The following is a 26,808-nucleotide window of genomic DNA, read 5'->3' on the forward strand; positions in this document are numbered from 1 at the left end:
CTTGTTAAATAGGAAGTTTTAAGCGTGTTCTTGTGATTGTAGTTACAGGTATTAATTTAGTGGCTAAATGATTTCTCTAGGTGTTGTGTCTTTAGTTATAGACAGGATTGTGAGCTTTGTAATTACCTAGAAAAATTAGAATTTTTTTGGTGTGGTTGTGAATAGTAATTTAGTATATTTTGGAACCATCCAAAAATGGTGAAGATTTAGTGATGTCTTGAATATGAAGTACTTGTATGACAAGGAAGTATATAGAATTATATAGAGCTCGAAATAGCTTGGTTGCATACGACTTAATTGTCAGATAGAAGTAAACTATTACTGAAATGTACGGTACAGTATTTCCGAAATTCGATTACTTTACGCGTTTTTATTGTCGTTTTAAACCTTAAAGTTTTTAGGAGGTAGGTCGTTTCAAACCTTAGGGCTTTTAGGAGGTAGGTCGTTTCAAACCTTAAGGTTTTTAGGAGGTAGGTCGTTTCAAACCTTAAGGTTTTTAGGAGGTAGGTCGTTTCAAACCGTAAGGTTTTTAAGAGGTATTTCGTTTCAAACCTCAAGGTTTTTAGGAGGTACCATAGATCAGTGTTTTCTTGGTTAGCACGCTACACTGATATGTCATTCTTAGTAATTAGATGATTTTATTACTTTCAGCAGTGACACTTGTGTACAGATGAAGTCACGTGGTGTATGTGACAATAGAGATTATTGTTCGAAGATACATTCACCAATGGAGGAGCTGCTGCACCTATCTCTCTACAAGGCTTCGCTATGTAGAAATGAAGATCATAGAGGTTCCGGGAAAGATGTGAGAAGATTGTGTTACAATGCCCATAAAGGTAATTTTGTGAATATCTGAAGTTTAAAAGTTTCTTTTGGATTTCTAGACTACATGCATAGCATAAGGGAAAATTGTTTACGTCCTATTGTTTGGAGACCATTTTCAAGAAGATCCTCATGATTAGTAAGTGTTTCCTCATGATTAGTAAGTGTTTTTTATACTCTTCTCGAGAAAAGTTTTTTTTAAAACTAAGAATACTCATTTAATTTTGCTTTATCCTTTTTAATTACCGTACTTACATTGTTTGTACATCACAGTTAAAAAGGATGGCGGTGAAAAAAATGATTATTCCTCACTTGAATTAATCCATCTGAAGTATTTAGAAAAATTGTCAATTATATTGGTATTCACCTATTGTAGATGTACAGTCATACTGTACTGTAATGGAAAAGTGGCCTTTGGAAAAATATATTACTTTTATGGCTTGTTTTATATATTTATTTTATTTTTTTTTTTTAAGCAATACATTAATTATCCATCATTTTCTCCCCTTAGATTATTGCACGTTGTTATAAATGTGTCTGAATCCTTGGGTACAGGAGAATCTGTGTTTTGACTTTTAAATTACATTACATAAATATCAAAGACCTGTTTGCCTTCCAGACCTCTTTTCCTGTTTTTTAGTCTTCACTTTTTTATGATCATGTAATCATATATGGATTATTTCAAGCTTCTTTTTCAATTCTAGTATTGTCATATAAGTTTATATATTTTTTGGATTGTTTTCTAATAAATCTGTATTTTGATAGGCGCTTCTTACTCAAATCAGTATACTGTAGGGCCCAGAAACTGTCGGTTTTGTTTTAACTCGGAATTTCGAGTCTAGTGATTAGATGTGCGATACTAACGATTGTTGTATAGCAAGTGAGCGGCAACGTACGGTACATTTTGACTCGTTATCTCTAGTGAGAATAACCCTGTCTAGCAAGTGAGCCGTGGCTATCAAGGGTTATATCAGAGCTAGTTTTACCAAGGGTTACCTGATGCCTCTGTGGCATGTTTATATTCACCGTGCTCTTGCTTATCTCTTATGTTAGAGTCTGACCTTTTTTTCTTATGTTTGGCTACCCCCTATGTTCACTGTTTGCTATTCTCATAGCTCTATGGTTGGTGATGGAAGTATTGTGCAGCATAAATAAATACCATCCCAAGAACTATTACTCAAGTCCAACACAGTAAGCCTAAGCACCCAGTGTTGTAGTTAGCCTATGCCATATAACACTGTATGGCTAAAAAACTTTCTAATAAGACAACATGGTTTTGTACATGACGTAGAATACATCTAGTAGGATTCAAGGAGGTTTTGGATCCATTTTTGCTAGATAGTCAAGGTTTACAAAACTACCAGGCATTCTCTAGTAAGTGTCAGGTATCCTTCAACATCAGCTGTCGACCCAACTCACAAAAGCCCTAACTCATATTGAAGACATTGGTGTACAGTTTGCCCAGAAGTAAATACTTTTGCAAAGACACATGCAATAAAATAAATGAAGTATTGTATGTTAAATTGTAATTGATTTGAAACTTCATAAGAAGGCATTGTTGATAGACACGTGGTCAAAACTGCTACTTCAATTTTTACTCCTTAATAGTCGTGAGTTTTAGCGGATAGTTTGTCATATATGTAAACCTTTCGAATTTCTGTAAGCGTATGTTTTCAAAATTATTAATTCGTTACATTTATACTAATTTTTTTCCGTTAATTTCTGGTTAGATTTAATAACCAACAGTTAACCATTTTTTTTAACGTTTTTGCGTCGGGTTATCTCACTGCGTTCGAAACATTTCATCACTTAATCTTACTACACTTAAACCTCCAAAGTTTGTCTTTTAATAAACTATTCAATTTAGTGGTGAGTTTTTGTTGCTTTTTCTTATTGAGAATATGTTCACTATATAAAAATGTGACTTTTTAGTGGGTAAAAATAAACAAAAGTTTGAAATAAAATTTGATTTACAAAAAGTTCTAGTCTTGTATTTAGAAAGAAGGTTGTATCATTCAATTAAGGTTGCTATTTGTGAACACTTACTACACACTATTGCATTTTTTTTAATCGTTCATCGCCGTCCCAGAGTGTAGTAATATCAACATTTGTTTGCGTGCAGTATTATCAACATTTCCGTTGCTTACCTAGCTGAATCCTTCACCTACATCTCTACTTCTCACTCCCCAGTGAGCCAAAATTCTGATCCACTGCTGCAAGATCAGGCTTTGATTTCAGCTTTCATCTATCAACCACAGCAAGAGGTGGTATTTGCAGTTCAGAGCCTATTTGATCTATTTTTTTTCCACCATTATCCCACCAATCCAACTGTGCCTCCAGCTCATGTAGTTTGGATGCTTCATTCATCAACCTGTTAGAATTCCTCCTGTTCATGAAGTACTACCACATTAAGTGTCTATGCATTCCCAAGCAGTAATTTCCACAATTTGTTTTACTGTCATATCGGAAAGTCTGTTATACCTCTATTTGAGGACATTCATTCATTAGTGACCCGATACATGTGAAGCCTCTATTACCTACAGTAGTTTATTTCTGGTACTCTTTGCATAGGATCTTGATGTCAACTAATTTAGAGCAAAAAACATCTTATGGTGGTTTTTGTAGGAAGCGAAGTTGATACCTTTCTATTTCAAACCAGTGGCTAACTCTTGGCCATCTCAATCCATTTACCATGACAGGAATTGAAACGTTAAGTGTAGCTGGGCCTTGTGCAGAAAAAGGGCCCTCTCTGAACACATCACAGAAGGCTATTGAGCACGAATGATATCAAGATGTACACAACCATCAACAAGTTCTTGTCTTGTAGATAAGTCTTGGGAATAACTTTGACATTAGATTACTCTCAGTTATCCTAAAAGTCTTCATCACCTCATTATGTAGAACATATTCCTGCTCATTTGGTTAGATTTAGAGCAATTCCTAGAGTGCTCCTCAGGTCCCAAATCAGTCAAAAAGAATGAAAGGGTTACCATGTGTACTTCTCAAGCTCCTTACTCACCTTTATATGTGGTTCCCACTTTCTTAGCCCCATGAATCAATGGGACCTTTGGAGTGCTTCTGGTCCCCTGCGCATAGTGGTTTTGCTAATCAAGAAAGAGTGAAATAAAGAGAAATCAAATTGTATTTATGAAACATGAAATTTTGAAAAGTATAATTTAGGGGGATTTATGGTTTTAGTCTCTAATATGTGGTTTGTAGTGAAGTCTTGTACATTATAAAATAGGTATGGACATTAAAGATTTGTTTATATTTATCAAAATGTTTTTATGGTAAAAGCTGTGTCTGTTCTTTGTACAGGACTTAGGAATTCAACAACTTCAATTGTAACGCTCACATACATATACATACACATACACACAAACTCTCTCTCTCTCTCTCTCTCTCTCTCTCTCTCTCTCTCTCTCTCTCTCTCTCTCTCTCTCTCTCTCTTTTAATTTTTAGTTTTATATATATACTGTGTGTATATGTATATGCATATATATATATATATATATATGCATATATATATATATATATATATATATATATATATATATATATATATATATATATACAGTATATATATACATACATATACATACAGAAAGCAGTTTATACTGACATAGGGAATGACCACATTAAGATGATAGACATATAGTCAAGTAACATAAGTGTTTGTCATATCTGTAAGGGTCAATTATGCATGTCTTATGTACTGCACCAATATATCCCTGGGCAGCCCAATTTTTCATCAGGATACCACAAATGCCTAGAATAGTTGTATGTTAAAACGATATTAGGTATATTATTTATTCTAGAAGTAAAATTGCAAAAGAATTGTTTTGAAATACTGAATTACTTATTCAGAGTATATCTGAAGACAAGCACATGAGCACAAGCGCAGACATACAAATTTCATTTTGAATAATCATGAAAAAAATATTAATAAGAAGAATGTTGATCATTATATCTTGCAAATGACTGGCCACTAGTCAAATGTTGAGATATTTCAGACTTTTTGGCTAAATTAAGTGGTTGGAGTAACTTAACCCTTTTACCCCCAAAGGACATACTGGTACGTTTCACAAAAGCCATCCCTTTACCCCCATGGACGTACCGGTACGTCTTTGCAAAAAAATGCTATAAAAATTAGTTTTTCATATTTTTTGATAATTTTTTTAGAAAATTCAGGCATTTTCCAAGAGAATGAGACAAACCTGACCTTTCTATGACAAAAATTAAGGCTGTTAGAGCAATTTAAAGACAATATACTGCAAAATGTGCTGGGAAAAAAATAACCCCCTGGGGGTTAAGGGTTGGAAATTTCCAAATACCCCGGGGGTAAAAGGGTTAATAAAAGTCAGCAAATTATGTACAGTACATTGCAGAGAAGTGGCTTTAGCCTGTCAAGACAAATATAGTATTTAACCGCAAGTACCTAGATCATATAAAGTGGTCAGAGGGAGAGGGAGGAAGACCTTTTGTAGGGAAAGTTGATTTTGTATAAGCCGTTCTGTTCATCTATTGATTGTACTGTATAGTGACAGTACTGTATCTTCAAAATAGAACATACTAATAATATTTAAAATTACATAAGATTTTTAAAAACTTTATGGACAAAACTGTTTAGTATACAGGACAGACTCATAAGGATGCAATATGCTACTCAACATCATAGTGTGCAACAAGAATACTTGAAAGTTTTTTATTAATATGCTATTGTCTGTCATTCATGCCTCTTTGTTGCATAACCAGATCACCTTCTTGATTACCGTTACTCATTTGTTTCACAGGGTGATGGCCAAGTAACTAAATCAAGTACTAAAAGACTATAAAATTGAACTCTTGGAAGTTGCTTTGTTTAATGCTATGGAACTGAAGGATGTTTTGGTATTTGATAGATTATTACATCTTGTACATTGTTGATTCTTTTTGTAATTGAGTAAATTGCCTTACAATGCTGGATATCATTCTTTTCTTTATAAGGTTATTACCGGAACCTTAGAAGATTATATCCAGTGTTATGACATACAAATCGTATTAGTTTAAGTGGGAGCAATTTCATTTTTGGTAATGGTCTTACTGTTAGATATTACATGTATTTTTTTGCAGTTTTTGATTTCTGTGAGAATACTGTGTTATGTTAGGGTCCCCTGTATATGATATAGCTTGTTTTTCTCCATATGTAAGAGGTATTTTTAAGTTGTATTAATGTCATCATTTTTCTTGCTTGGAAAAATTCTTGATTTGATTTGACAATTTTTATTTATATTTCAGGTGAACCTGATATGTTTTACCATGATAGATGGATACATCTTTTTGTCAAAGGTCTTGAGAAAACTCTCAGTTACTTACGGGGAGCCATTATGAATCTCTTCAAATATCCTAGCTTGGAATGTAAGTAGATGGTGTACATTCATTTCTCCTGTCAATGCATTTAGTGTATATATTGTTTTTTTTAATTCCCATATAAACATTTTTGGAAAGATACATTCCCATCATCCTCTTCAAAAACTGTACAGTATGTAGTTATTTTCATCCCAACATTCATAGAAAAGACATACTCTGAGGTCTCCAAGACATGGACACACAAGTTGCACAAGTTCAAGGTGACTGAGTAGTTTTGGAAAGAGTAGAGGCTAGTTATTAAAGGAATTGCAATACCAACTGTGTGTGGGATTATTGCAAGTTATGCGATGAATTTTATTTCAGATCAACTCATTGATTATCCTGGTTGATTATATTGCCTTATTGAGGATACGGTACCAATGTACAATAATAGTAATACAGTAATGACAGTCAGGTCCAAGAATCACCCAAGTAAAATTCTAAGGTAGCCTTTGGCCCTGAAGAACTAAGATATTGGATAATTTGTCTTATTTGTAAGATTTGAATAAAGAACTTGTTTTATGAAGTTGAATTATTTTTTGGTCTTTGTTGCGTAATATTAGTAAAGAAAAAGATGTTGCATTATCAAAAAGTTTCATGGTAAAAGATGAAAAGAGCATACTCTATTTAGAGAATTATTTGATGCCATTGGTAACTATCAACCTCCAGTAAACGTACATTTTGCTCTCTTTTGCAGGCCCACGAGTGTTGTTGATTACTCCTTCAGAAGGGATGGCAAATATGTATTTGAATTGCATATCAGATTTTGTAGCTTCTTGTGGTCGGAGAGCCATGAAACTGGAACCTAATATGGATTTTGATGGTAAGTTTTATTTCAATTATTCTTACTTGTGAGTCTTATAGGTAACCTGAAAATCACAAGGCTCTCAAGCTTGAAATATAAAGAAAACTTTTTTCTCTTACCTATATCCCCCTCCTACAGGAATCAACTTGTAGAGTTTTACTTTCACACTGATGGACAGAAACTGAGCCAGGTAGTCACTGTAAAAGCTCACAGGTATCAGTACAACCTCGTCATATGACAAATTATTTTGCTGTATGTGCACACATGGCCAGTTATCTTGAAAAACATTAGCATTTTTTGTTTGTATGGAAGGACCTAATTCAGGGTTATTGTGGTCTTGTTTTCTTTTAAAATGAACTTTTATACTTAAGGCTACTCTTCTGTTCCCTTTTCGTTGCTGTTATTCACACATTTTTATTGTTCATTGCAGTCTATGTTTATTCCTTATACCATTTCTTATTGTGTATTATCTTTATTCCCTTTCTTATTATTTATTATGATTTTCCGTTTTCCAGTATTTCTCAGTATTATATGTACAGTATTAATTTTATTTAATACAGATTTTGTATAGACAAATTAACTGCATAAAACATTACAGATATGCTTTCCCTTATGTTGCCCTGATTATAGTATTAAACTTATAGTACTGTATAAAAAATTGCTAAAGAATGTGCGCCAAAATGTGAAATTATATTTACAAATCGCCAAATACAACATAATGTTAAAATTCACAAGTCAAAATGTGAAAAATAACTGAGAAATCAACTAATAATACTGTACATCACTGTATTAAAAATCGCCAAAGAACACACCATCATCACTCGGTTGCATCGTTGATTCTGGTGGAGGGGTTGCTTTGGAGTGGTTTCAGGGGCAGGAGATTTTGTCGTTGGTGGAGGAGATGGTGATGGTTAACTCTCAGGCTCGGGGTCGGGTTCAGGGGGTGACAGAGGCTGTTACTAGCAACTGGTGAATAACATTATGATAGGAAGCTGCTTCGCTGACTTCATCTCATCTAAGATACTTTTGTAGCCTGCAAAACCATCATCTATCGCACGCATGAATTTCAGGAACCACATCAAGGAATGTTCCATTTTGTCCGCCCTATGCTTCAAGTCCTCCAAGATCCTTGACATCTCTGCCAACGTTTTGAGTTTGATGCCTTCCTCCTCCTTGTCTGCTCCATCGGCCTCCTCCTCTTTTTCACTCGCTGAACTGATCAATTCAGTTAGGTCCTCCTTTTCCTCACTTGCTGAACAGACTAATTCATTTAGGTCCTCCTCAGTCAGCTCCTGGTCATGGGCATCTAGTAACTCCAAGATGTCGTTCTCAACCACTTCCTTGGAGCCTTCGACTTCAACTGCCTTTGCCAAAATCACAATGTTCTTGATAGTCTGTTTCAAGGCTTCATCAGGACCGAAGCCATAAAAGTCCTTAACGCACCCTGGCCACACACGTTTCCAGCAGGCATTTACTGTCTGGTTTGGCCTCGTAGAAGGATTCCTCAACAAAAGACAGACAGTCTGCTATCTTGAACTTCTTTCAGTACTCCATCACGTTAAGGTCAGGTCGTTGTCAGTGGCATCTAAGAGTCGCATCATCATATGTTGGCTGGAGTGGCCCTTAAAATTCTTTATTACTCCTTGATCCATAGGCTGAATGAGGGCAGTGGTGTTCGTAGGAAAGAACACCAATCGAATATTATGGACCGTCACCCCAACAGAGGCTGGATGTCCGGGAGCATTGTTGAGGGTGAGGAAGACAATAAACTCCATGCCCTTCCTCTCGAGGTAGTCCTTCACTTCTGACAAAAAATAGCACTGGAACCAGCTTTAGAAGAGTTCCCTCATTTTCCATGCCTTCTTGTTGTGCATCCAATACACAGGCAGCAAATTAAAGTTGAGAAGATGAAATGCACAGGGCCTTGCCAACTTACAAATAAAGCTGGGGGTAATAAGATAGCCTGCGGCGTTACCACACACATTCAACGTACATTTGAGGAAGATAGAAAGGTACTTTTATTAAAATATTGTACTATACACATGATTAATAAGTACTGTACAGTAGTATAGTACAGTTAGCCTTCATTTTTCACAAGGGTTAGGTAACAGAAACAGGCGCAAATTCACGAGTACTTTTTGGTGCTTTAGGGTGGAATAACTCCTAACCTAAGCTAACAATTTACTGCCCCTTGCATACACTTGAATAATTAACACACTAAGTAATGCCTAATATTGTTTTTACTTGGTTTCTATCACAATATAGTTGTTCCTATTTAGTATTACTGTATAACACACGCTGATATTGTAGTGTATATTACTGTAATATACTACAGTATTATCACTACAGTGAAGGTTAACTGTACTGCAAGTGTGTGTTGTTTTTGTTAAGATGACTTGACTCACAGCACACGTAGCTTACATTTGCAATAAACAATATTACTGTAATTCTGTAATGTACAATATGTCTACTCTTTAAGATTAACTAAGTGATGATGAGAATAAAATATGTGATGGAAGATGAAATATCATTGGAAGGAGAAAGGATTAATGAGGTGGAATCATGTGAATATTTAGGAACTATGATCTCTAATACAGGGTCTTTAGAATTGGAGGTTAATGAAAAATTGAAAAAAGCAAATCCGGCAATGGCTAGGTTATGTAAAATTTGGAAATCAAATTGCCTGAAATTACATTTAAAAGCAGGCTATATATGAGAATATTGGGAGTTAAATGGCAGGACAGAATTAGAAATGAAACTATGAGAGAGATTACTTGCATGCCACATGTGGATGAAGTCATGGTTAGGGGTAGATGGAGATGGTTTGGGCATGCTCTTTGCACTCCCCAAGAGATTAGTTCACCAAATTTTCAACTGGGCTCCACAAGGCACTAGAAGAGTTTGAAGATCAAGGCCTACATGGCTGAGGACTATGAAGCATGAAGTACGAGACGATGAATGTAGAAGTATTGATTTAAATGCTCAAAATAGAGATGACAGGCAAAATCTAACTTGAGGCCCTTTGGGTCAATAGGCGTAGGAGATGATGATGATATATTTTATACAACGACCATTAACCATTTAAGTATGAAGTTCTATGTAGCCATCTTTTAGTATGGGTACTTCCGGATGCGTCTGTGTCGTCTTTTGTAGGGAATCCGTCTGACATCTACTGTAACCTGGTAATAATATTTATCTTGTCTACTTCAATGGGTTAGAAAATTAAAAGACAATGATAAAAATATCGCTAGTAACGTTATACAGCCACAATAACAACCGAACAAAAAACTGCTGTTTTGTTATGAAACAGATCAGATATTAGCTGTTTTGCTTGTATTTCAATCATCGTATTATAGTAAACAAAGCACAATAGCATAAGGCCAACATTTTACATTATACCCTTACTCACTATGGAGAAAGGATCTTCAAAAAAACATATTGCCAAATACAGTGAGCCCTCGTTTATCGCGGTAGATAGGTTCCAGACCCGACCGCGATAGGTGAAAATCTGCGAAGTAGTGACACCATATTTACGTATTTATTTAACATGTATATTCAGACTTTTAAAACCTTCCCTTGTACGTAGTACTGTTAACAAACTACCCTTTAATGTACCGAACAATTAATGCATGTACTACAGTACCCTAAACTAAAACAGGCACAAATATTAAAGGCGATTTTATTTCATGCGTTTCCTAAACACGCCAAAAAGCATTTACGTTTATCTCTCATCATAATGAAGAAACAAACGCATTTACACATCTGTGTATAGGTTAGTTTTTGCATCGATTATATTGATTATTCAGTACAGTATGTTGATTTTGTTATTACCAATGTTTTACTTAATTTTTCTTAGGACTTCCAAATGAAATGTTTTTCTTTATGACGCCGCCTGAAACGACGGCGTCATAAAGTATGCTCAGTAAACAACCACGCTCAGTAAACAAAGAAGGCATTTAACGCGCATGATGAAAGTGATAAATGATGATATTACAGTAAAAGCTTTTAGAAAATATGTTATTACAAATATTATTTACCGTATCTATATAAAATCATACAGTACATACTGTACGTAGCAAAACAGGAAAACAATTTACGAGAGAGAGAGAGAGAGAGAGAGAGAGAGAGAGAGAGAGAGAGAGATTGTTTTACGTACGTAAATGTAAATTTTAATAAAAAAAAAATATGATAGGTTACAACATGTATACTCTTCAGACTTTTAAAACCTTCCCTTTAACTTAATGCATACTAAACTAAAACAGGCACAAATATTAAAATGTTAGAATATTAAAGTAAAAAATAAAGATTGTTACTGTACTCACTACGAAAGAAGTTGAAGAAAAACTTGAATGATGATGGCGATGAATTTGCTGTACAGTAGAAATGATGATGATGAAGCTGATGATGTCTTCTACTGTGCAGCCAATGATAGTATTTTACGTCTCTTCAGACGGAGGTGTCTTTTCCTGGGACACCTCTTTAACTTCTTCCTGGGAAACTTCTTCAATTTCTTCCGAAGGCGTACTAGCAGGAGGAACTGGCTCTTTTTTGCGAGGCTGGAAGAACATTGTGATCGGAAGTTGCTGCCGCTGCTTCTTTTTTCGATCTAAGAGCATCCTGTAGGGAGTCATGTCTTCATTGATTTTGTTGCAGAATTGCATGGAACGAACCATATCCTCGTCCCACTCTTGCGACAATTCTTTCAACTCCTTCGCAAGGTTGCAGAGCTTGGCAAGCCGTTCTAGTGTTAAGCCCGTTTCTTCGACATTTTCTTGGGTCTCTTCCTGTGTTTCGCTCTCTTCTTCACTGGCCGATTTCGTCAGGTCTTCTAGGTCTGCGTCAGTTAGCGCCTGGGAATGGCAGTCCAACAACTCGTCGACGTCTTCAGTCGTCATGTCGCCAAACCCGTCACCTCCAATTATCGCAGCCAACTGCACAGATTTGCGTATTGCAGAGTGTTGAATTTCAGACGGAGTAAATTCCTCGTCGTCATAAACAATCTGGGGCCACAACTTCTCCCAGCTCGCATTAACGGTTGCAGGTTTCATTTCTTGCAGTGCCTTCTGAATGTTCTGCAGGCACGTGGCTATGGTGTACTTGTGCCAGTACGCCTTCAAATTGAAATCTTCATCTTCATCTTCATCTTCTTGGGCAGCATCCACACACGCAACGAGGTCCGCCAAGGTATTCTTCGTGTAGAGGGCCTTGAACGCCCTGATAACCCCCTGGTCCATCGGTTGAATTAATGACGTGGTGTTGGGTGGCAGGAACAACCTGAATGCCCTCATGCGACAGGTCAGTTGCGTGTCCACCAGCGTTATCCATAAGGAGAAGGATCTTGAATGGCAAGCCCTTCTCTACGAGATATTTGTTGACTTGCGGGATAAAACACTGGTGAACCAGTTGGAGGTCAGCATCTTCGTCCATCCATGCTTTTTGATTATGCATCCAGTACACGGGAAGGAGATTCTTATTTTTATTTTTCAAAGCGCGAGGATTTTTCGACTTGTAAATAAGCCCCGGCTTTAGCAAAAATCCAGCAGCATTGCCACACATCACGAGGGTAACGTGATCCTTGAATGCTTTAAAGCCAGAGGCTTTGGCTTCTTCTTTGAACAGGAAAGTTCGCGACGGCATTCTCTTCCAAAACAAGCCAGTCTCATCCATATTAAACACTTGTTCTGGTTTGTATCCACCTTCAGCGATAATATTCTTGAACGTCTCGTTTACATAAGTTTCAGCAGCGGCAGTGTCAGCGGAAGCAGCCTCGCCATGCAGGGAAACGCTTTTCAGGGCGAAGCGTTTCTGAAACTTCGTGAACCATCCTTTGCTGGCGGAAAAACGTTGTTTCTGAGGCTGGGAATCAGTGGATGTCCCTAGTTGAGGTTCATCTACATCATCATCTTCTTAAGCATGGTCGCCATCGTCGTCTTGAGGTTCCTTTGCCGCAAAATTCTCATATAAGCTCAAAGCCTTGGTTCGGATGGTGTTCGTATCCAAGGCTATGTTCTTCTTCCGGCAGTCGGCAATCCACACTGCTAAAGCACCTTCCATGCGTACGATCGTTTTATTACGCGTGGTAACGACTCGCTTCGCTGATCTGCTAAAGGTGATTGCAGCCGTCTTTCTAATGTTCGCCTCGTCCCTCTTGATATAGCGAACGGTGGATTCGACTCCAAAATGGCGGGCTGCGGCCGCGTAACTTCTCCCTTCTTTTAACATATCGAGAAGCGTCACCTTCTCAGCAATCGTCATCATCTTTCGGTGGCGTTTAGGCTCACTACCAGCCTTAGTAGAAGCAGAACGCTTGGGAGCCATTGTACAGTAGGGTTTAACAGAAAGTTCAACAAAAAGTTCAACTTAAAACAGTCACTCACAGCACAGATTAAAGTTCACAGTAACGTAGCAACATCTACACAGCGATACAGCGGGAGACAAAGTGGCCGCGAAAAGATGCTGGAGGTTGGAGAAGCGGTCAAAACACCAATCACAGGTTAGATTACAAAACTTGGGTTCTGATTCGTCATCTATCAGCGCTTGAACCAATCACAATCCGTCTTATATGCTACGTAGTAGTTACCTATTCAAAGTACAAGGTACCCTACGTATACAGTACAGCTTTACGTACGCTATTTTACGCTTGTTTTGTTGTAGGATATGTCTCTCTCTCTCTCTCTCTCTCATCACTGTTTTTGTTTCTTGTCCTATTGTGTGTTTTATTGGATCTCTCTCTCTCTCTCTCTCTCTCTCTCTCTCTCTCTCTCTCTCTCTCTCTCTCTCTCTCTCTCTCTCTCTTTTTTTTTACGCTTATTCGAGATGTGATTTTTGCAACCAAGAATATTATTGGATGCAGTACTACGTACGTATACATACAAAAGATTCATGGAAAAGATGCACATCCATTACATTTGTAGTACAGTAGTAGCCATCAGCAGCCTTACACCATTCTAATATGGTATGACTGCATCTGATTTGCGTTTCATGTTCGATTTAATTTTACTACGTACTGTATACTGAATTATCGTATGATCACATTCTCTTCGTGTTTTATTTCTTTCTGTACTGAATTATATGTCATATGTAATGCAATGAACAACAATCAGTAAGAGCAGATATTACTAATTACAGTATTAATGGAATTACAGGTAACGAAATATCGTATTTGGGGTCTTCATATATCGCGGTATTTTCGAAATTTCCGGAAAATCCGCGATTTGTTTATATACTGTATATGGGTTATGAAAAAAATCCGCGAAGTGGTGAATCCGCGATGGTCGAACCGCGAAGTAGCGAGGGCTCACTGTATAAACTAACAGGCTGTGAAGGCAAGAAAATAAACAATATTCATAGCTGCTATTTTATATGGAATCCAGGAAAATTGTGTCTATTACTAGGAAACAAAAGTAAGTTTAATGGGAACCTATGAATTTGTAAATTGTGTCATTAGATGTAAATGCTGAATTTAGAAGATATTACAAAGTATTGGAAAACCGAGAATATAGTTTTGTTTTAAGACGATATAAATAATTTCAAAAGCTACATGATCAAGCACCACAGAGCAAAAAACTATAAATTATTGTGCAACAGCAGCATGAATGAAAATCCGGTTAACGTGTATTCTAATTGCATATTGTTCATTAATGGGGTAGTAGTTGGGAAGGAGGGACTTAAAATCATATAATATACTCATTTTAATTACGGTATATAGTTTTATCTTAGTAAAATAAACGGATTTTGAGCGAAGCGAAAAATCTATTTTGGGTGAGAAAGTCATGTCGTCCTGATGGAAGGTTCCTAATAGTAGCTTCCTAAGGGATATATGTACTACAGTGATATTCCCAGAGAATTTTACCTTTAGGTCTAGAGAATTCTAACTCTTGGCGCGAATATCCTTAAATTTTCTCTCAAGGATATTGCATAATATCAGGGGACGTATTCTTGACACGCCACATAGCAATCTGCGCCCCGAATAGCGTTTACGCTTCGATGGGGAAAGTGGCAGAATTAGAAGGGGAGCCATATCAAGGTTACCCTAGTTCCCATACTACTATTGAATATCACAACAGCGCCATATCCAAGATGGCGGACATTCCTTGTAGCATTGAGCATGGTGCTACAGATACAGTAAATTCGGGAGGGATACTGTGAAGATCTTTTCTTTAGAAAAGAAGGGTGGGATCATCAGGACGACATGGCTATCTCACCCAAAAATAGATTTTTTGCGTGGGCTCAAGCCATGTCATCCTGATGGAAGCATACCAGCGAATTAATGTATCTGTGGATTTTCATCAGTGCCTTAACCTTGGGACAATATTTCTATGGTCATTTGGACCATTTGAGACAAATGACGTTACCGTTATCCGTCGTCATCACTAATCATGAACGATGTTAGTGCTTCCTCCCCTCTACAGGGAAGAGTCATTCTAGACCAATGATTCTTAAACTGGGGGGCGCCAGGAGCTTCCAAGGGGGGCGCAAGCAGGGCTGCTAGATGATGCCATTTTTTTCATAATATTAATTGGAAAATAGTAAAAAACATTATCACTGCTTCTATATGTTTTTTTTTTTTAATTATCATCTCAAAATATGCCAAAAACTCAATTAATAAATGCCATAAGTTATGAAAGTGACACGTGTGGCTAACCCTTAGATGAGAGCGGTCAGAGAAATGTTTCCCCAGGAACTGAACGCGTCTCGTACCACCTTATTGCTCATCTCACCTGCTCATATAATAACAAAATTGCAGTAGTCTGGCTCAGTCTGTCAAACGAAGTAGTGAGGACTTTCAAGTCCTGCATAATATATTTCAACTATTATCAAGTACTAGTAATTACTACATTACTTTTAATGTATTTAGTGCAGTTCTGATTTAGAAGTATGTTTTTTTTTTCTTTTTTTCGCGTGTGTTCACTCTATGTTCATCCTTCCTTTGTAGCTGTTTTACTATTTTAGATAAGTTATGTGCAGTATAAAAAATCTAAATGTGTGTGTAACACGGGAACGTGCAGAAAATTTTTTTCATATCATGGTATGACTTACCAGCATATGCAAATGTATTGAACGTTATCATTATTTCACCTGCATAATATATTTGTTTCATTTGATATACCTATAATTAAGGTGTTAATTTATTTGAGGTGTGAAAAGGGGAGTTATAATGAAATTATGCATATGCATTATGCATATAGGCCAGAGTGACCAGATTTTAGAAATTGAAATACGTGGCATTACACAACACACACATAATATGTTTATATATATATATATATATATATATATATATATATATATATATATATATATATATATATATATATATATATATATATATAAATGTAGGATGAATAACTACGATATATACTGTATATTTACATATGCATTTGGAATCCTCATAAATGTAATGTTAAGAAGAAATTATTGTGAAACAGGGTTCTCAGCATTAGTAAGAATCAAAACGAAAAAAAGAAATAAGCTTGATGTGGCAAGTGGTCTCCGATATGCATTGAGCCAAACACCACCAAATATTCCCCGACTAGTTGCTCAAAAGAACCAGTATCACCAACCCCACTGATGAGTAGCACTAAGTCAAAAAGGCCACTGACTATAATCCACTTTTTCTATAATATTACAAGTAGTTAAAATAGTAATAATGAAAATAAAAATGTAGTAATTATGATGTCTTTTGTTTTACAATACTACAAAAATATGGATAAATTAATCACTAAGGAGGATGTGTAATATTTTTTTATGTGGTCGTGATCCATGAATGATTGTATTAAGAGTAAAAATTATGTTTATTTTTGCAGTAGTTAGTATTTGTTTTAGTATTTTCTATCAATGTAATGACTGCAATCTGTATAATGCTAAAAGAGTTTGAAAAAAGATTAAGATAAGATTTTGTTTCATCATAATATAATTATTTTACCCATTTTCTACGAACAATGTTTATTTTATTGAAATATAGTACAATGCATGCCTATATAAAATCAACAGCAATGAAATAAAAATCCATCATTCATCAATATACTCACATAACCAATGAAGTATATTAGCATACAAAACATTGTTTATAAAAACAATACGTACATACATACGGTACTTTCTAGTTTGGCAAAAATTTCAAGGGTGGGGAGGGGGCCATGGGTTCTATGCTTAGTGCAGAAGGGGGGCGCAAGGCAAAAAAGTTTAAGAACCACGGTTCTAGACGGTAGAAAAGGGGCCTCAAGGTTAGCATATATTGTATGAACAAACATAAGTATACACTGAGTATACAAACAGTCTCATGGTTTGTATATATTGCCGAACCAATATCAGTGTCCATTATATCTATTGTTTGCAAGCATATAATGATATGAAGTATACTTACATGAGTAAGTCAAAGAACTCTGGCATCTTAAACATGAAATTGTCGGGCGAATTAGGGCGCAATTACATTCTAATAGACATTTATTTCTAATAAATGACTAAATGAATTAACAAGTGAAACGAATGTAGCATGATGAAGGAATTATACCTGCAACATATACAGAAATAATTTTTCCGTTCTGAAAGGGAATAAATAATGAGTGCCACTCTCAGACTGAAGAAAATTTTTTAATAAAATTTCTCTTCATAATTTCTGTACCTGTTATATTCTATCAACACTGCGTACTATGTACACATGGCACTAGTGCTATCTGTATAATTCCACACCTGAGATTTTGAACAAAGTTGGTGTCACCATGGTAACACTCATTTAAAAGGGGATCACACTAAAAGTGCTTACACCTTCCCCCGTTAATTGACACTCCCAATCAATTAACTGTTCATCACAGAATGCTTCAGTTCATGGACCTGCTTAGCATAGTGTTTGTAGAACACCCTGGATGATTTCCATCCAGTATATAAGCGAAGACGCTCAAAGTCCATATACTGAAAAAAGTTCAGTGATGAAGCAATTTTCTCGGATCATGACCTGCGGGAGTACTGTCAGGATCTGCTCTGCGAATAAAGTAGGTGAGCTTCGCCCTCAGTTATTTTAGGGATAAGTTTGATCCAGAGGTTTCTCCTTTAAAGAGCTGTCCTCCCTGAAGTCTGAAGTTCTACAAAGATAGACCTTTAGACACTCTACAGGACATAGAGAGACATCTTCCTTCAGAGGGCAGATTCTCCAGGGACCCCACCTCTTAATGGGTAGCTCGTTCTTAGCGAGAAAGGTTGGATCAGGAAAGAGATTCAGTTCTCCCGCTTCTGTGAACTGAATGTGGCCCTCATCTCTAGATGGGGCCACTATTTCACTAACTCTAGCCCCGGAGGCTATAACGAACAGAAAAATAAGCTCTTGGGTTAGATCCTTGAGGGAACAATCTTCATTGTTCACAGATGAGGCATTATGTAGGACCTTGTCCAAAGACCATGAGATGGGCTTTGGCAGTGCTGCAGACCTAAGCCTTGCACATGCCTTTGGAATCTTATTAAAGATTTCATTCGCCAGATCCACTTGAAAGGCATATAGAAGAGGTCTAGCCAAGGCTGACTTGCTTGTAGTTATCGTGTTGGCTGCCAGACCTTGATTATGAAGGTGGACAAAGAAGGACAGACAGAAGTTCATTGAAATTTCTTTCGGTCCTTTTGCTTCTACAAAAGCAACCCAATTTTTCCAAGATGACTCTTATTGTGTTCTAGTTGACTTAGACTTGTATTCTTCTAAGAATTCTATATTGCCTTCTGAGATCCCAAATCTTTTCCTAACCGCTAGGGCAAGGAAATCATGAAATGAAGGGTTTGGGCTCTCTCTGATAAATCGAAGGCAATTAACTTCTGAACCTTCTGAGATAGTCGTGGGTTCAGAACTAGGGCCAGCCTCAGCTTCAGTTCCTTCACTAAAGGGAACAGATTGCTCTTGGGCTACTTGGGAGCCAACAGAGCCATTCCTCCTTGGAAGAATCTCAGCATGTTGAGGACCTTCAGCAGGAGATTGGATAGGATGAACAGGAATTCCTGAGTCCATCCCTTCTATACTAGAGACATGATGTCTGTTATCTCCACTAGAGGATCCTCGTATGGGGCTACATATCGAGGTATTTTTTTGATGACGCTTGTGACGAAGAGGTCGATCTCCAGCTCGGGGACTTGTTCCCATCTGGGAGAGAATAGGTCTGCGTCTGTGGACCATTCTATCTCTATCGGCTTGAGCCCGAGTAGAGCTTCCACTGTCACATTGCGGATCGATTGTACATGAACTGCTGATAGGTGCCATCCCTTTAGGTAAGGGATGGTTAACGTCACCTAGACTGTATGAGATGCTCTCTAGCCTTGTCGGTTCTGGCGTGTCATTATCACTTCGATGTCCCAGATCAGCCTGAGAAGGTCTGATCTGCGTGGAGAGAGTTTCCCCAACCTTAACAGGACTTCTATGGTCTTGGGTAGAAATGACCGAGCCCCTTGGACTTTCCTCTGATGGGAGTAAACACCCCATTCTTCCGACTAGGCATCCATGCGGATGATCTTCGATAGTCGAGGTAGTTGCAAGGGCACGGTCCTCAATAGGCTTTTGGCCTTTGACCATTTGTTGGGAAGCGATCATTGAAAGACCGATATCGGTCATTTTAGATCTCTTTGAGCGTTTGATGCTTATCTTCTCCAGACTCTTAACGCATCTTTCAGCTGTGCTCTTAGCATTGGGTCTGTCACTATTGCGAACTGGAGAGAGTCAGAACTCCTCCCTGTTAGCGTCTTGGAATCCTGACTGATTACCATAGTCTCTTGACCGACCCTGCAATCTCCTTTTACATCCCCAAGGGAAAGGAGAGTTGTGTGACCATAGGTTTCAATGGATTTTTAGCCATTGAAGCCTTTGAGCTGGAGAGAATCGAGACTTCTTGAAACTTATCTTGCATCCCCGCTGTTCCGGGAACCGGATCACTTCCTTGGATACTCATAGACCAGCCACTTCGGGTGCTGCCCACCCCAGCCTTACGTCCAGGTACATTGTTGCCTGAACCATTTCTAGGTTTGGTTTTTTGCGTGACTGTGTCTGCAAATCCCGTGAAGATACTTAGGACTGTGTTTAGTCCGACAAGTATCTTTCTTAGGACATACATTATCCTCTGTAACTTGAATCCTAGGTAGGAGGAGAGGGGGCAACTGACTGGAAGCTGCCAATAGACATCTTTCAGGTCTGACAAGACAGCGAATACCCCTTTTTGAAACAGGGTCCATATGTTCAGAAGGATTTACATTCTGAACTTGTTGAGTGGCGACAAGGCCAGAATGACTCTGAGTTTTCTTGAGTCCTTCTAGTGAACACCAAACAGCCTTCCCTGGAATTAGATGTACTATACTTTACTTACCGCCTGTATGCTTTAGAGCTCTAAGGTATACTCTTCCAGGAGGGTTTTGGAGTGTAGGAAGAGTTAAGGAAATGATGGTGGAGTCATGTCTATTTTCCATCCTAGTCCAATCTTGATTAGGCCTTGGACCCAAGGATCGAAGGTCCAGCGATCCTGAAGGAACCTCCCTCCTACCAGAAGCATCTCTTTGCTTCGCCTTATCAGAGGGTTTACACATTCGACCGCTTGCCTGTGGCACCACGGTCATTGCAACTGTGGGATGAAGTTGAACAGCCCCAGGAATATTTCTAGACTTTTCCGTCTTCCTTTTAGGTTGGGGCCCACAACCGTGGAAGACTTTCTCTTTGAAAGGATGCCCCACTTTTGGAGACGTCCTATGTTCTCCATGGTGGCCTTCTTAATCACCTTTCTAACTACCTCGTTTGGAAAGGGGTCTCTACCCCAGATATTGGAAGATATCAGCTTCCTGGTTTCGTGTTTCACTGTTGCGGCAGTGAACACAAACTCTCTACAGGGTCTCCTAGCCTTCATAAAGGCATAAAGGTCTTTTACTAAGGTGGCCATATGCATTTTGGCCAAGACCATTAGCAGTTCTGGGGTAATTTGGTGGACTGAACACAACTCTATGCAATTCTTTAGGGATAGGGAGGCTGCAAGCCTCTCCTTTGTTTCTTGTTCCTTACTCAAAAGAAACTCCGATAGTTTAGGGAGATTCTCGCTAAAGTGTCGTCCAGCGACATCCGCGTCTAGTCTTCCTACTGAAAAGGTTAAGTGGACTTCCTTCCAATCCTTCTCCTGCCTGGGAAAGGCTAGTGGCAGAGGCTTGCACTCCTCGAGTGCAGGACATGGTCTACTTGCCTCCACTGCCTTGGCAACAGATTTAAATGCCTTCCACGTAAAGGGGAATGAAGAAAGGAAGGGTGTCTGTTACTTAGTGTGAATACTTTCGACACCGAGTAACTCGCCATTCTCAGGCTACTTGACAAGATAGCCTGTGCCTTATCATGGTCGAGAATCATGACCTCCTTCAATTCCGTTTCTTTTCTTGACGTCAAAGCTTGGCCAAAACTGGATTTTGTCCAAAGGAACAGCACCCATCTTCTCTGAGACGTAGAGTTTGCCGTTTAAAATCGGCATAAGCTCCACAAATCTCCAGGGATTGGTTTTGGAGCATGTCGGAAGGTCTTGGTCTCTGGGCCGTTTGTATGACCCTTGTGGAGCGACAAGTGGAACTTCACAAAGCTCTATCTTGCATTTTGCTTCCTCCTTCTCGCCTTGTTTGCGAAAGTTTTCGATTAGACCTTTCATATGGGCCCACAATTGGTCCATTTTGTCTAATAGAGGGATAGAGGGTGAAGATGTCAATGTTAATGGCTCTAGAGCCGGCACGGACGGAAGCAATTCCAACACGACATTATCCACCTCTTCCCGTGGGGGCTTCCTGCCCTCCATCCCAAGGGCTACCTGGCCGCAGGGAGGTTTGAATCGTGCCTGGGGCACCACTACAGTGAACCCTCGCTACTTCGCGGTTCGACAATCGCGGATTCACCACTTCGCGGGGTTTTCCCATAACCCATATATATATACATATCGCGGATTTTCCGGAAAATTCGAAAATACCGCGAAATCTGAAGATAACCAAATACGATATTTTGTTACCTGTAATTCCATTAATACTGTAATTAGTAATATCTGCTCTTACTGATTGTTCATTGCATTACATATGATATATAATTCAGCACAGAAAGAAATAAAACACGAAAAGAGAATGTGATCATACGATAATTCAGTACGTAGTAAAATTAAATCGAACATGAAACGCAAATCAGATGCAGTCATACCATATTAGAATGGTGTGTACTGTAATGGATGTGCTTCTTTTCCATGAATCTTTTGTATGTATACGTACGTAGTACAGTACTGCATCCAATAATATTCTTTGTTGCAAAAATCACATTTCGAATAAGTACTGTAAGCGTACGAGAGAGAGAGAGAGAGAGAGAGAGAGAGAGAGAGAGCGTAAAATAGCGTACGTACGTAAATTTTTATTATTATTGTTATTATTATTATTATTGTTGTTGTTGTTAATAAAATTATTATTGTTATTATTATTAATCATTATTATTATTATTATTACTATACTGTACAGTATTATTATCATTATTTATTATTATTACGGTACCCTTGTACTTAATCTACGTACGTTCAGTATGCGCGGGGCATCTTCTATGAGTAACCAACGCACCATGTACTGTAAGACGGGTTGTGATTGGTTCAAGCGCTGACAGATGACGAATCAAAACTCAAGTTTTGTTATCTAGCCTGTGATTGGTGTTTTGCCCGCATCTTCAACTTCCAGCATCACAGTTCTCGCGGGTCTGCATCGTTCACTTTCTCTTTCCGCGTATTGCTGAGTAGACGTTCTTAACTTTGTGAAGTTTAATCTGTGCTGTGTGCGACTGTTTTAAGTTGAACTTTTTGTTGAACTTTCTGTTACAATGGCTCCCAAGCGTTCTGCTTCTAGTAAGGCTGGTAGTGAGCCTAAACGCCACCGAAGAATGATGACGATAGCTGAGAAGGTTACGCTTCTCGACATGTTAAAAGATGGTAGAAGTTACGCGGCCCGCCGGCCGCCATTTTGGCATCAACGAATCCACCGTTCGCTACATCAGGAAGGACGAGGCGAACATTAGAAAGACTGCTGCAATCACCTTTAGCAGATCAGCGAAGCGAGTCGTTACAACGCGTAATAAAACGATCGTACGCATGGAAGGTGCTTTAGCTGTGTGGATTGCCGACTGTCGGAAGAAGAACATAGCGTTGGATACGAACACCATCCGAACAAAGGCTTTGAGCTTGTATGAGAATTTTGCGGCAAAGGAACCTCATGACGACGATGGCGACCATGCTGAAGAAGATGATGATGTAGATGATCCTCAACCAGGGACCTCCACTGATTCCCAGCGTCAGAAACAACGTTTTTTCCGCCAGCAAAGGATGGTTCGCGAAGTTTCAGAAACGCTTCGCCCTGAAAAGCGTTTCCCTGCATGGGGAGTCTGCTTCCGCTGACACTGCCGCTGCTGAAACTTACGTGAACCAGACTTTCAAGAACATTATCGCTGAAGGTGGATACAAGCCGGAACAAGTGTTTAATATGGATGAAACCGGCTTGTTTTGGAAGAGAATGCCGTCGCGAACTTTCCTGTTCAAAGAGGAAGCCAAAGCCTCTGGCTTTAAGGCATTCAAGGATCGCGTTACCCTCGTGATGTGTGGCAATGCTGCTGGATTTTTGTTAAAGCCGGGGCTTATTTATAAGTCGAAAAATCCTCGCGCTTTGAAAAACAAAAATAAGAATCTCCTTCCCGTGTACTGGATGCATAATCAAAAAGCATGGATTACGAAGATGCTGACCTCCAACTGGTTCCACCAGTGTTTCATCCCGCAAGTCCATGAATATCTCTTAGAGAAGGGCTTGCCATTCAAGATCCTTCTCCTTATGGATAACGCTGGTGGACACGCAACTGACCTGTCGCGTGAGGGCGTTCAGGTTGAGTTCCTGCCACCCAACACCACGTCATTAATTCAACCAATGAACCAGGGGGTTATCAGGGCGTTCAAGGCCCTCTACACGAAGAATACCTTGGCGGACCTCGTTGCGTGTGTGGATGCTGCCCAAGATGACGAGGATGAAGACTTCAACTTGAAGGCGTACTGGCGGCAGTACACCATAGCCACGTGCCTGCAGAATATTCAAAAGGCACTTCAAGAGATGAAACCTGCAACCGTAAATGCGAGCTGGAAGAAGCTGTGGCCCGATATTGTTTACGACGACAAGGGATTTACTCCGTCGGAAATCCAACACTCTGCAATACGGAAATCTGTGCAGTTGGCTGCCATAATTGGGGGTGACGGGTTTGGCGACATGACGACTGAAGACGTCGACGAGTTGTTGGACTGCCATTCCCAGCCCCTAACTGACGCAGACCTCGAAGACCTGACGAAATCGGCAAGTGAGGAAGAGAGTGAGGGTACCCAGGAAGAGACCCAAGAAAATGTAGAAGAAACGGGCTTAACATTAGAACGGCTCGCCAAGTTCTGCAACCATATGAAGGAGGCGAAAGAAATGTTGCAAGAGTGGGACGAGGATATGGTTCGCTCGATGCAATTCTGCAACAAGGTCGATGACATCACGACTCCCTACAGGATGCTCTTGGATCGAAAAAAGAAGCAGCGGCAACAACTTCCGATCACAATGTTTTTTCAGCCTCGCAAAAAAGAGCCAGTTCCTCCTGCTAGTACGCCTTCGGAAGAAATTGAAGAAGTTGAAGAGGTGTCCCAGGAAAAGACACCTCCGTCTGAAGAGACGTAAAATACTATCATTGACTGCACAGTAGAACACATCATCAGCTTCATCATCATCATTTCTACTGTGCAGCAAATTCATCGCCATCGTCATTCAAGTTTTTCTTGAACTTCTTTCGTGGTGAGTACAGTAACAATCTTTATTTTTTACTTTAACCTGTTTTATAGTTTAGTAATGTACGTACTGTATGCATTAAGTTAAAGGGAAGGTTTTAAAAGTCTACATGTTGTAACCTATCATATTTTTTTTGTTTAAAATTTACATTTACGTACGTAAAACAATCTCTCTCTCTCTCTCTCCTCTCTCTCTCTCTCTCTCTCTCTCTCAAATTGTTTTCCTGCTTTGCTACGTACAAGTACTGTATAATTTATATTTGTAAGGTAACATATTTTGTAAATGCTTTGTACTGTAAATACTGTATGTACTGTATCATTATTTATCACTATCATCATGCGTGTTAAATGCCTTGTTTGTTCTGAGCGTGGTTGTTTACTGAGCGTACACGCCGTCGTTTCAGGCGGCGTCATAAAGAAAAAGATTTCATTTGGAAGTCCTAAGAAAAATACGTAAACTAAAACATTGGTAATAAAAAAATCAACATACAGTACTGTATAATCAATATAATCGATGCAAAAACTAACCATACGTACATATATGTGTACACTAAATGAGTTTGTTTCTTCATTATGATCAGAGATGAACGTAAACAAAACATTGGTTGCCATTTTTTATCGTGCTTTTTAGGTGTTTAGGAAACACATGATATAAAATCGCCTTTAATATTTGTGCCTGTTTTAGTTTAGGGTGCTGTAGTACATGCATTAAGTGTTCTGTACATTACAGGGTGTAAAGGGTGGTTTGTTAACAGTACTACGTACAAGGGAAGGTTTTAAAAGTCCGAATATACATGTTAAATAAATAGGTAAATATGCTGTCACTACTTCGCGGATTTTCACCTATCGCGCCCGCGTCTGGAACCTATCTACCGCGATAAACGAGGGTTCACTGTATTTCCTTACTTGTTTTCGGGAATAGTAGGTTACGCATCCTATCATTAGGTAGGTATGGTCCCGGAGAGATTTTCTGGAAACCTCTCACCCAGTTGCATAGTTTGTTACGAGCTGCATCCCTAGACTCCATCGACTTGAGATTCTCGAAACCTTCGGACATTAGGGTCCGACATACATTGCAAACTTGAGGGTTCCAATGATGCAGGGATTCGGAAATAATATTGCAGGGGACATGGAACCTGCATGTATTATGACCATAAAAGTACTTACTCTTGATATTGCAGAAGACTGCACCATATTTCATCTGGAATTCCAACTGTAAAGAAAGCAGAATGAGTATACAATTGATTATCTCATTGATAAGCAATATGTAAAAGTCATCTTTTAACTAAAATAGCTTAGGATAGTAAGCTAGAAAGGGATAGTGGGAGACACATACTTGCGTATCCCCTGCAAGCAAATGCTGTTACCTCCCCTCATTATTAACTATAAGGAGATTCCTCTATCAAGGAACTCTAACCAAAAGGGTTCTAACCCCTAGGGGTAGAGAAGTGTACAAGTCACTGCCCCTTTTTACTCTTAAACACTGTGGGGTAAGGATGACTGATTTCTAATCAGAGTATTGAATGAATTCTATTCTTTCAATATAGGAACGGTCCCAGCAGAAGCCCACACAAGGGTACCCAAAATATGTTAGAAACTAACTACTGTATAATCATACAGTGGAACCTCTACATCCGAAGTAAAATTCGAGCAAATTTTTGACTCTACACCCGAATTTTATTTCGACACACGAAGTAAACATTACCCCATTGAGCGTCGAGTGCTCAGTTCTCTGTTCTTGTATGTATCGTGTGGTTGTCCTCTGTTTGGTCTGTTATTAACAGTGCTTATTTTCTTCCTTTTCTCACATTTCCCTTTTGATTTTACCTATAATCATGGTGCCTAAGAAGCTAAGTTTCAGTACAGAAAGAAGGCAATTCTTTCATTAGAATTGAAGCAAGAAATTATAGAAAAACATGAGAGCAGTGTGCATGTGCGTGATACTGTATGGCTAAACAATATGGCCGGAATAGGCCTATGATCTCG

General features: G+C 38.6%; 1 protein-coding gene across 3 annotated transcripts in view; it reads left to right on the forward strand.

The window, feature by feature from the left end:
• Nucleotides 1-26,808, forward strand: part of LOC137624325 (uncharacterized) — a 224,961-nt gene that overhangs the window by 148,979 nt on the left and 49,174 nt on the right. For 2 of the 3 annotated variants that reach the window (XM_068354999.1, XM_068355001.1), the window contains 3 exons: nucleotides 652-836; nucleotides 6,100-6,219; nucleotides 6,908-7,033. In XM_068354999.1, the coding sequence (XP_068211100.1) occupies nucleotides 652-836; nucleotides 6,100-6,219; nucleotides 6,908-7,033 (431 nt within the window). The remainder of the gene's footprint in view (nucleotides 1-651; nucleotides 837-6,099; nucleotides 6,220-6,907; nucleotides 7,034-26,808) is intronic. The other variant, XM_068355000.1, reaches the window with a different exon arrangement.

This window comes from Palaemon carinicauda, chromosome 31 (genome assembly GCF_036898095.1).
Source record: "Palaemon carinicauda isolate YSFRI2023 chromosome 31, ASM3689809v2, whole genome shotgun sequence".
Lineage (NCBI taxonomy): Eukaryota > Metazoa > Arthropoda > Malacostraca > Decapoda > Palaemonidae > Palaemon > Palaemon carinicauda.